Below are 12447 nucleotides of genomic sequence, written 5' to 3'. Positions count from 1 at the left end.
CACTTAACCCTCATTGCCCCGCCCCCCTCTTCCAAAAAAGTATAGGTAAGCTGTACTCTAAGAAAATGAAATATACAAAATAAATTGGTGGTGCTACAGTGTCATGCCGGTCAGTCTGTCAAGCATTTATCAAGCACTTTCTTTGTCCAAAATACTGTGCTAAGTTTGGAAATGCTTTGCATGATTTCACATATATCATTGACATGAATGGGTGGGGGAGGGGCTAAAGTTTGGGAGAAAATTTGGAATGAACATTTTAAAAAAAGAATGCCAAAAACAAAGGAATGTAAGTTCCATGAGGGCAGGGACTCTTTCTCTTTGCTTGCTTTTGTATTCCTATCACACTAGCAAAGTGCCTCCAAAATAGCAAATGCTTAATAAATGCTTGTTGTTGACAATTGTGTGTGTGTGTGTGTGTGTGTGTGTGTGTGTGTGTGTGTGTGTGTTTGGTTTTTTTCTGTGGGGCAATGAGGGTTAAGTGACTTGCTCAGGGTCACACAGCTAGTAAGTGTCAAGTGTCTGAGGCCGGATTTAAACTCAGGTCCTCCTGAATCCAGGGCAGGTGCTTTAGCCACTGTGCCACCTAGCTGCCTCGTTGTTGACAATTTAAAAAAATAAATGTTTACTGCATTTGGAGGTAAGTTGACACTTAGCAAGCCCTCTGTCACTGGGCACCACTCAATCATGGGGTTCTTCCATTGGCTAGGAGGTTCCTTCCAACATTTTCACATTACAGGACTAGAGGAATCAGACCCCCAAATCCACTGAAATTCAAATTTACAGATCACTATTTGAGGAAGGCTGAGAAACCAGCAAATCCATGAGATCTCATTACTAAATGAAGATAAATCATTAACTGTCAATCAGTTAATGGTAAAGTATAATTATATTTACATACAATTTTTTTTTTAGCAAAATGTCTTATGTTATAAGACAAAGTACATTTTGAAACACAAATTGCGATACTCACCTCTGTAAGGCACAGGAATTGTTCCAGTAAGGCTCATTAGCTCCCTAGAATTGCCATCATTAAAGACTAAAAGAAATTAAACAAGGTTTTAATCATGTACACTTTTGACAGGTGCTTTCAGATAATGTAGTTAAAACTAATACTATTTTTGAAAAACTTTCTAATGTACAATATGCTATCCCCAAAGCATGACATATTAACAAAGTATAACTTGCTGAATCACATAATAGGATCGGCTTGTGAAAATACACATTAGAAAAAAACTGCTTTTGAATTCCCTGAAAAAAAATGAATGGGAAGCATGCTGAACACTTATCTATCAGTTACACAAGGTTAAGATATAGTCCCCAAAATACTGTACATAATCACAATAAAATAATGCCACATTGAACTTACCATAATATTTCAACAAGCTTATTCTAAGAACTGTTACTGTAAACTTCACTTTCAATACACATTTCATTTTTTAAAAATGAGCTGTTAACATGCCCCTAAATGAAGTATTTGAAAACCACAAAAATGTTTCTTGTTTTTGCTATGAAACACAAGTCCTTTTAACTCTGATTTAATTAATTCACTGTCTTTCAGTTAAGAATTAGTAAAACACCGTGTATGCTAAACCCAGGAAAAGAAAAATTTTAAACAGTAATTGTCTTTGAGGAAGTTACATTCTATTGGGAAGGGGAGGCACCTAGACTCCTTGGAATATTTTGAAATGAACAAACAAAAAGGATTAGAAAGGAATTATATTGAAATAAAGATTCTCCCAACCACCAACCCCTTAAAAATCTACCCACAAATCCTTAGTATCTTCAACTTTAAAATACCTGCAACAGGGCAAAAAAAGAACTAGACAAAGAGTATATTAGGAAAATCTGAGGGGGAAGAGAACACTTAAAACTTAGGGTAGGAAGATCAAGGCAGTAGTACCTGAACTGAATATTAAAGGAAGAAAAGGAATTTAAAAGGTAGAAATGAGGAAGAAATATATCCCAAGCAGGGGGTAATTTAAAGTCTAGCAGGGAGATAAGGTATTAGAGAGTTACAAAACAAAATACTATTTAAGCAATGAGGGAAATAGTTATTGCTAACTGAAGAATAGATATACATACATACATATCAAATGACTATATAGAGTAGTTAAGCAAAAGATTGGGTTTTTTTGAAAGATAGGGGAGAAGGGTTGTGTCAGGAAGTCTCATACAGAATATGGTGTGTGACCTGAATCTTAAAGGAAGAGATTAATTCTATGAAGTGGCGATAAGGAAGACAAGCATCCTAGGCATGGGTAGGGTGTGGGATGGGTGACCAGTGCAAAGGTACAAAGACTGGAGATGGGGTATGAGTGAGACAAGAGAGGCCAATTTGGCTGGATTGAAGAGTGTAGGAAAGGGGATAATAACCAATGAGAAAGGAAAGATAGTTTGGGACTGGGTTGTGAAGGGCTTTAACAACTAAACATCAGTTTGTATTTTACACATCCTAGGTGCAAGGAACTGAAAGTCATTGAGTAGGGAAATAACATGTTGAGATTTGAACTTATGGAAAATGTCTTTGACAGTAGCAAAGCAAGAGACTTGAGGGATGTAGATCAATTAGGAAGCTATTGTAATAATCTAGTAAAGAGCAATGGGGACAGATAGAAAAAAACACGAATACCCTACCCTTAAGGAATTAACATTCTAATGGGGGGAAAGTGGAGGAAGAACATGCAAAAAACTATTACGTACAAGATATACACCTTGTAAATGGAAGGTAATCTCAGCAGGAAGGAACAGGATGGGAGGAGGGGATACACTCAGGGATAACACATGGATAGATCAGGAAAAGCCTCCTGCATAAGGTGGAATTTAAGCTGAGTGTAGAGAATGAAGAGAAACCAAGAACCAAGTATGGTGTTCCCCAATGCTCTTGTAGGAAGAAAATGATGAACCAGACAAAAGATGCTGAGAAAGCCAAGTAGTAAGATGGCCAAATTAAGACCTAATGGAAAGATTGTTAGGTTGATGTCAAGACACTGGAAAACTTTTAGATGTGACTCCAAATGCAAGCTCCATTTTGGAGAACACTAGGCAAAATATATGTACATCATTAAATGAATTATAAAGCAAAATTTAAGATATTTATTATATTTTAAAATTTTGTGAGGGATATCACCAACCTGCAACATTACATGTGTATGAAAGAAAAGCAGTTCATTCTGAGTGAGAGATGGAAAGATAAGGTGTTCTATAAAGTCAATGTAGGAAAAATGTATAAAAAAGACCAAGAAACCATGGGCAAGGTTGCTCTCCATCTCAACCAATTAGGACACTAAAAAGTCCCAAAGCATAGATCTAGAGCAGGCAAAAAGAGACAGCACTTAAAGTATAAAAGGACAGAGATAGGCAGTCAAACCACATACTCAGAGCTAAAAGGACCTTACAAGCTAACCAATCCAACTCCCACATTTTATAGATACAAGTGAAAACTGGGAGAGGTTAAATGATTTGCTTAAGCTCACAAAGGTACCAAGAATTACAGTCTGGAGGGAGCTTGGCTACCTCCAAATCCAACATTCTATGTGCATGTATGCTTGTGTTTGGTGATACTTATACCCCATCAATTCAAACAATTATTGGGGGTCAAACCCTCTTTAGGATTGGCTTTCTATAGAACATATATCTAGCTTGTTAGTTTCACTAAATAAAAGTCAAAGTATGTTCATCTGAGATTCTATCCACCCAAGGATCAATGAAGTAAATTTTCTAACCTGTAAAATTAATCAGACTGAACATGTCGTTAAGTGCATTCCCAGCTCTAAAATATTATGTTGCATGTGAAAACACTTTTAAAATTAAAAGGTGAAATTATTAGCTCTTTTAAACCTTAACCATAAGCCCAAGAATGTAGAAGAACTGCATGTTTTGTCTCATCATCCTTTACTCATACAAGGGAGGAAAATTAAATTTTAGATTGAACTTGACAAACAAATGGAAAACAGGAAATCATATAAACAATCAGTAACACTAAAGTTTTTTTAATTAAAAAAACAAACAACTCACCATAAGAATCCAATACAGGTTTGAGATCTTTGTACAGTGTAATAACGCTGACAGTTTCCCGTACAGTTAGGTCTCGGTACTTATACTAAAAGACAAAAAATAATATGAGTTTAATGTGAAAATGTAGCCCACTTATACCTCTTGTAGGTTTTCCCTAAAACACTCTTTTCTATCAAAAATGTTGATAAAATTCAATTCCTTAGAACTGCCTCCAAGGGTAGCATTCAGGAGAAAGAACTCTGCATTTGGAATCAGAGGGCTGGGGCTCAGCCTGGGTGACCCTAAGTAGTTCAACAATTCAGTTCCACAAATATTTATTAAGTGCTTGCCTGCTATGTTAGTTATTGTGTGGGGAACATGATGAAAAAACTGACAAAAAGGGAGAACAACAGGCACAAAGAAAATTATTTTTAAAAATATATACATACATACACAGATGAACTATCAAGGAGAGAGCACTAGCAGGGTGGGGAAGGTGGGGGTGGAGATGAGGGAGAAGTCCAGATAGAATACCCCAGGAGATAGCATTGAAGAGAGGTCTGAAGAAATCAAGGTATTCACAAGCAGAAGTAAAAAGGGAGTGTGTTTCACACTTAGGAATAAATTGTGTAAATGCACAGAGAAGAGAGAAATCGAAGAGTTTGGGAACAGCAAACAAATCAATTCATCTGAAAGGTACAATGCATTAAAGAGAATAACATGCAATTAACTTGGAAAGGTAGGGTAGAGTCAGACAGGGAATGGCTTTAGAAGACAGAGGAATTTGTGTTTTATCCTAAAGCAAGAGTTCTCAACCTTTTGAAGAGTCAGCTTCCTTCAGTAAGCCCAGTGAAGCCTCTGGACCCTTTCTAAGAATAATGCTTTTAAATTCGTAAAATAAAATGCACAAGATTACAAAGGAAACCAATTATATTGAAGGGCAAGTGGTAAAGAGAGTTTGAATGGGGGTGCAAGTTTAGTTAGTTTCATATAAGTGAAAGGAAACAGGATGACATGAGAAGAGAGTTTGAATGGGGGTACAAGTTTAGTTAGTTTCATGTAAGTGAAAGGAAACAGGATTGACATGAGAAGCAAAGTAGAGATACAATCAAATCTTAGCAACTGACTGATGATGAAGGGTCAAAAAGGAGTAAAATCAATTGAGCTACATATATGTGCCAGGGCCTATGCTAACTTTGGGGATACAAAGAAAGGCAAAAAAACAACCCCCTCCTTTAAAGAGTTTATAATCTAATCTGGGAAGACAACACACAAAATGAAGCTGAAAAGTGGGGAGGGGGAGCTATGAAATCTAGGTATGAATTCTAGCACTAATGTCACCTTGTCAGATAAAGGTTCCTGGAACATGATGGGCAAGTCCAGAGAAGTGCAGCCATTTGGAAAATAAGTACAGTAATTGGTAAATCTGGGTTAATGTTGTCACAACCTCTCTGAGCCCCCGTTTTCTCACCTGTAAAAGGAGGTTGGACTAGATGAGCTGCAAGGCCCCCTTCAACTCTAAATATATAATCCTATGACTTTCCCAATTTCTCAGCAAACATTATCTTTCCAGCCTTAACTCCTACTTTCCTGCAGGAACCATTCATTCCAATTAAACTAATTTACTAATTTTCACTGTACTCTCCTGAGCTTTGCTCTTGCTCCACTTACAACACTAGGTCCTACTCCTCTCTTCCAATTAAATTACCCTTCAAGGCCCAACTCAAATCCTACCTCTTCCATGAAGCCTTCCCAGATCAGACTCCACAGCCTAAAATGAGTTCACCTGGAGCTCACAACATTTATCCATGCCATTTAATTAACAATTAATCGTGTATTACCTTGGACATAATTATTTTTATATGGTTCATTTAAATATTAACTTTTCACGTGTCTGGTCTAGCTCTTTTGAATGCTTTCTTTGTGTACACCTACAACCTTCTGCCTGTATTCTGCTTTGGTTTAAAATGCTTTTTTGTTGATTTGAATGTAATCTCAACAAGGAAACAAGGAAAAGTGACAGAAGCAGCATAGACTATACAGATCAGAAAGTCATGTAATCAAGTATTTATTAAGCATCTAATAAGTGCCAAGCACAACACTAAATACTGGAAATGGATTTTGCATCTGGTTCAATGCATCACCTTAGCTAAATCTGTACCCCAGGAACTTCACCTGTCATGTGACAACTCCCTATGTCACCAGGGTGCTTCAAAAATTAAAATGAGCTAGCTATGAATACTTTATTTTCATTTTCATTTTTTTTTTAGTGGGGCAATGAGGGTTAAGTGACTTGCCCAGGGTCACACAGCTAATAAGTATCAAGTGTCTGAGGCCATATTTGAACTCAGGTCCTCCTGAATCCGGGGCCAGTGCTCTATCCACTGCACCACCTAGCTGCCCTGAATACTTTATGTTTCTGTACTTTAAGATCTATGATCTCATCATTGTCAGTACTCTCAACTGTTTAAAAAAAAAAAGGTCATTCATGCCTTTCCATCTTCCACTTTACTGGAAGCATTCCCTTGGTTATTTTATTGTTTGATATATGTAATGTGAAGTTTATAAAAATTTTAAAATACTATGAAATGTTTAGGAATATTACCAGCATGTACTTTTATTTCTATAGTTTCTGGGTAGTATAACCAGAGGTCAAATTCATAGCAAGAATCAGATTAAAATGAGAATGGGAAATGCTTTAAAACGAAATAAAAATACAATATAAGGTTAATTTGTGGTTTCCCGAGTCAATATAACATAACATAACATAACATAACATAACATAACATAACATAACATAATATAATATAATATAATATAATATAATATAATATAATATAATATAATAGGACAGCTAAGTGGCCAAGTGGATAAAGCACTATCCCTGGAGGCAGCATCTCCCCAGTTCAAATCTGACTCCAGACACTTCCTAGATGTGTAACCTCCAGGCAAATACTTAACCCTATTTGCTTCAGTTTCCTCATCTGTAAATTGAGCTGGAAAAGGAAATGGCAAACCATTTCAGAATCTCTGCCAAGAAAACCCCAGATGCATTCACAAAAAGTTGGTATGATTGAAAAACTGAACAACAAAAGTCAATAGTAAAGCCCAACCTATCTGGAAGGGCATTTATATTTGTTTTGTTTTGGTTTTTTTGGTTTGGTGAGGCAACTGGGGTTAAGTGACTTGCCCAGGGTCACACAGTCAGTAAGTGTCAAGTGTCTGAGGTCTCCTCCCCACTCCAGGGCCGGTGCTTTATCCACTGCACTACCTAGCTGCCCCTGGAAGGGCATTTAATGGCTCTCTGGTATGTGGCATTTCTGTTTGACACCTATGGTACAGACAGCATCTTAAAACTATGGGTCCTTCTATACTTTTCAACTCTCCAAGTGAAAAGAGCCTAAAATGGTTAAGAATGCTAAGTAAATTTACCCTCAAGTCCAAGAGAACCTGATGTGGAGGAAGGCTATGTTGGCAATAGCTACTGACCTAGGTCATCTTTGAAAATCAACCACTGGGGACTCCTGACCTAAACAAAGGGGCTTCAGTTGGGTACCTTTTAGGCCTAAAACAGAGTTGCAGCAAGCTACATATCCTGGGATTTTATTCAAGGAGACTGAAGTACTGGCAGATAGTACCAAAGTTCATCATTTCAAACAACCTACATCCCAGTCCAATTGTTATGTAAACACCATATAGTGGAAATTCTCTGCCAACCTAATTCAATCAACAATTTTTTTCTTTTGTTGCTGCAACAAAGCTAATAAAAATAACTCTACCATTCCCTACCACATAAAACAGGCTCTGGAATATGAGACCTAGGTACAAATATGACATTGGCTGTACAGACTCGGGCAATTCATTTACCTTCCTTGGGCCTCAGTTTTCTTATTGAAAAATAAACAATTGCACCTTCATCCAGTAACCTAGGCCCACAACCTAGAAATTCTCCTCTACATCTCACTCTCTCAGCCCCACCCCTCCAATCAGGTGCTGTGTCTGTTTTCTCTACCTTTACAACCTCCCTTTTAAAACTCTCTTTTCTTCTCTAACACTATCACCACTCTGGTCCAAGCCCTCATCACCTCAAGTCTTGACTACCTCAACAGCATGCTGGTTGGTACCCCTGCATCACTGCCTCTTCCCACTGCAGTCTATGCTACATTCAGCTGACAGTCAAATGCTTCAATCTAACCATGAGTGGGCCCCCCTAATCATCCAGGATCAAATAGAAAATCCTTTGGCTTTTAAAGTTTTTCATGCCCTGGCCCCCTCCTATCTTTCCAGTCTTACCTTTAAGCTTTTCCCATGTATTCTTTGATCTAAGGTTGTAACACTGGCCTCCTTGCTGTTTCTCAAAGAAGATACTCCATCTTCTGACTCTGGGCTTTTTTACTTGCTCTCTCCCATGCTTGGAATTCTCTTCCTCATTTCGGCTTCCAGCCTTCTACTTCCTTCAAGTCTCAGCTCAAGTCCCCCTTCCTGAAAGAAGCTCTCCCCAGTTCTCCTTAAACCTATAGGCTTCTCTAAGATTATCTCCAATTGATCCAATCCATCACTTGTTTGTACTTAGTGGTTTACAAGTCATCTCCTCCATTAGACTGTGAATTCCTTAAGAGTAGAGACTGTCTTTTGCTTTTCTCTGTATCCTCAGTGCCTTGCACATAGTAAGCATTTAGTAATTATAAATTCTTGCTGACCTGACTTTTCTCATCTGTAAAATGAGGTTGACTTAGATGGCCTGAGGTCTCTTTCAGCCCTAGAGCTATGCTATGACTTATTACTCAGAATTTTGTAGTTGCTAAAGTGTATGCATAACTTGAAGCTAGGAAGTACTTACTGTAAAAGTAAATTACTCTGTAACTGAGCTTGAAAAGTACTTTTTAAATGTCAGTTTGTTCCATATTCTATTAAATGGCACTAGGTGATGCTCTCTTCCTGTTTCCCCCTTCCTTAGAAGGTGAGAATAGTACTCACATCTAGGTCCTAAATTCAAAACAGAGATTACTTGTTTCATATTAAGTGAACAGAATCAAACCAAGAAAAGTATAGTCCTTGCAATAGAACTTCAAATAACAACTCATACTTATGTTGTATTTACAGACATTAGATTAATAGAATAAATAGAAAAATAAAGGATAAAAATAAATGATTATTTTGGAAAAAATATAGGCTTTCAAAATATAAAGCAGATTTTGTGGGGGAAATGGTTTTTAGCAAACTACATAAAACAGAAAACTGAAAGCATATTAAAATTAATATATAACATCATGGAATAAAGCATTCTAATTGCACAGCATTCAAACCATGTTAGAAACATCTAGAGCAGCTAAGTGGTGCAGTGGATAGAGAGGGGCCAGCCCTGGAGTCAGAAAGACACCTTCTTGAGTTCAAATCTCCGACATTTACTAGCAGTCAGACCCTGGGCTAGTCACTAAACCACGTTTGCCTCAGTTTCCTCATCTGTAAAATGAACTGTGGAAGGAAATGGCAAACTACTCCACTATCTTTACAAAGAATGGAGTTGTGAAGAGTCGGACACAACTGAACAACAACAAAGCATCTAACTTTAAAAATAAGTTATGGCAAGTCACAGGAGGTTCACAAATAGTCCCAAATCTAATAGAGCCCCTAAAGACTTCTCTACAGATTTATAAAGTTGAGCCAACTATTATATCCCGTGGGAGCTGATGGGTCTCCAAAGTTCTTCAAAGCTGAAAAAAGGCACTAGGTTTCATTTCCTAAACTGTATATAAGATAACTTACCTGCTTAGTAACCTCATTTGGAGGTAAAATTTGATTAAACTATCACTTAATTTTACAAGCTACTTCCCATTTAATCCCAAAATAGTTTAAGAGGGTTTTTTTAAGTGCTTCATAAAAATGGCTGTTGGTGAGGGGAAAACTACCCAGAATACCGGAGTCTTTTAAATTAAAAAAAAATCGAGATATGGTTTTGATAATGACCTTGGTTCCAGTACATGGCATCCCTTGCCCCAATTCCCAAACAGCCATGGTTAATAGGTTAAATTGGAAATTATTCACTTCTCATTGCCTCCTCACAAATTTTCGCTCAGTTTGGTAAGTAAAATAAGTGTATCTGCAGTGTTCTGACAGTAGTTATGAAGTTGATTTGAGGGGAGAAAAAAATCTAAAGAACTACTTTAAATTGTCTGTGTATCTAAAAGGAAAACCTGAACAAGAATTAAGGAACGAAGGGGGATAAATTAAGAATTTATAAACGAAGGTACTTTCCGTAGAAAAATCAAATTTCGAGCAAGTGTTCCCGACCAGGGGTTTACCTCGGCTTAACTGAAAGGTTAATCGGCCCTGGCTCGGCCCTACGACTTTAGGGGTGATTTACCCCAGGAGGCTCCGGGCAAGGGGCCCTCGGGAAGAGCCAGGAGAGCGCCCCCGCCCGGACCCGCGCGTCTTCCGTGCCCCGGGGGCAGGGGCAAGAGCCCGGAAGCCTCCTGGCGACCCAAGGACCCCGGGCCCGGAGGTCTGTGAGAAACCCGGCCCCAGAAAAAGCAAAGGCGGCAAGCGCGGCCCAGGAAGCAGGCGCTGGGGCCTGGGGCCCGGGATCCGGGGCCCGGTGTCTAGGCCACCCGCAGAACCCCACGGAGGCGGCGGCGGCAGCCCGAGGCCCCGCACCCACCCCGAGAGGCCCTGGGAGGGCGCGCGCGCGTCAGGAGCCGTTGTCCCGGTATCCAGAGGTAGGTGGAGATGGCCGGGGGAGGCGGTCCGAGGGCTCACCTTGCTCAGCATTTTCTTCAGCTGGCTCTCCGGCACCGCCATGACGGCCACCTCGCGCCCCCCGGCCCACAAGCTCAGCCGCTCGGGCGCTGCGCCAGGCCGCCCAACACAATCGACTCACCCAGCCTCAGCCACCCCGCCCTCCTCACCCCCCTTCGGCTTCCTCCGCCTCCGCCTCCCCTTTGATCAACAGGAAGTAGGCGAACAGGGCGGGCCCTTCCGTTTCTGTCACGTCACTTCCGGGGCCACGAGGGTTGGGAGGTTAGAGGCCGTGGGGTGAGGTATCGCTTTTCCCCCTCCAGGAGCTCCCTCTTCCCAGCGCCACGGACCCGCCGCCATAAGCCCGGCCGCCGGAAAAGCGGTTCTGGGGGACAGCGGCGGGGGCCCGGGGAACCGGAGGTTTAGAAACCTTTGCTACTGCCCCAGGAGGCGGGTGGTGCGGGCATCGTTAACCTTATTTTCCCGATGAGGAAACCACAACACGGAGGCCGGCCTTCCAAGACTCGAGAAGTCATAGGCGAAGCCCGGACTCTTCTGACTCCGGGTTCGGGCCTGAGGAGGCCCGAATGACCCTGGTACTCCATTGCCTGCACGTTCTGGAAAGCCCCGTTGTGCGTTCCTCTTATTCTCCCTTTGGGCGAATCGCGTCGCCGCTCTGCCGTGTTTTACCCAATTAAAAAGACTCGATTGAAGTGTGGACTTGGGGAAAGACTGTACCCAAGTCTTGGAAGACTTAGTATCAGTGACCCCACGTAGATGTTTTTTCAACTCCTTTTGGTGAAATGAGCATCTCCACCTTTGAAATTAGAGATCCTTGAAGTCTGTTACTGGAGTCACCCAAGCAAACCGTTTTATAAGTAGAATTCCCGACCTAACCTGGGAAAGTCATTCCTGAGGGCGGTACTAAGTCAGTGCCTAAGTACCCCGAAGGGTACAAGAGAACACAGGCATTAAGGTACCATTTGAGGCCACCAGTGGCCCCTGTAGCTAGTAAGTATCTTCATGTTAGGACTATTAGCCTGAGAAATACACCTGGGATTATAAAAAGTAAGCAAATGCCAGAAGACTACTTACTAGATGTGTTGCCCTTTGCTTTAGAAAAATCTCCCAAGAGGGGCAGCTAGATGGCGCAGTGGTTAAAGCACCGGCCCTGGATTCAGGAGGACCAGAGTTCAAATCCGACCTCAGACACTTGACACTTACTAGCTGTGTGACCGTGGGCAAGTCACTTAACCCCAATTGCCTCACTTAAAAAAAAAAAAAACAAGAAAAATCTCCCAAGAAGAGGAAACCACTATTTCCTAAGGCAAGGGGACAATTCTGCTCGGCACAGTTCAAACTGTCAGAAAGGCTTTCCTTACAGCAAGCCTAAATTTAACTTTTTGCACCTGCCACCTATTGCTCTTACTTTTGCTTTCTGCAACCAAGCAGAACAAGTCTTTCTTCTATATAACATCCCTTCAAATAGTTAAAGAGCTTTTGTGGCTTCACTGTCTTCAATTTTCCATGCTAACTTCCCACTTCCTTGTGTTAAAACAGGATTTCAATACTGTGTCATATTGGTTTGTTCTCCTCTGGAGGCTCTAGCTTATCAATATCATTCCTAAAATGTTCCTAGAACTTATGTTGAAAGGTGCTGTCCATTCCAGAGAAAACTGGTGGAGCCTGAATGCAGATTGAAGATACTTTTTCTTTACT

At 40.4% G+C, this 12447-nt stretch overlaps 1 protein-coding gene across 1 annotated transcript in view; it reads right to left on the bottom strand.

The window, feature by feature from the left end:
• TSG101 (tumor susceptibility 101) overlaps positions 1–10909 on the bottom strand; it is a 99532-nt gene extending 88623 nt beyond the window's left edge. The window contains exons 1-3 of the mRNA XM_043970586.1: positions 10750–10909; positions 4015–4099; positions 971–1036 (exon numbers count right to left, since the gene is read on the bottom strand). Coding sequence (XP_043826521.1) covers positions 971–1036; positions 4015–4099; positions 10750–10791 — 193 coding nt within the window. The 5' untranslated portion in view covers positions 10792–10909. The remainder of the gene's footprint in view (positions 1–970; positions 1037–4014; positions 4100–10749) is intronic.
• Positions 10910–12447: the final 1538 nt, after the last annotated feature.

Source organism: Dromiciops gliroides, chromosome 6, assembly GCF_019393635.1.
Source record: "Dromiciops gliroides isolate mDroGli1 chromosome 6, mDroGli1.pri, whole genome shotgun sequence".
Lineage (NCBI taxonomy): Eukaryota > Metazoa > Chordata > Mammalia > Microbiotheria > Microbiotheriidae > Dromiciops > Dromiciops gliroides.
This window is presented reverse-complemented; position numbering and strand designations above follow the sequence as displayed.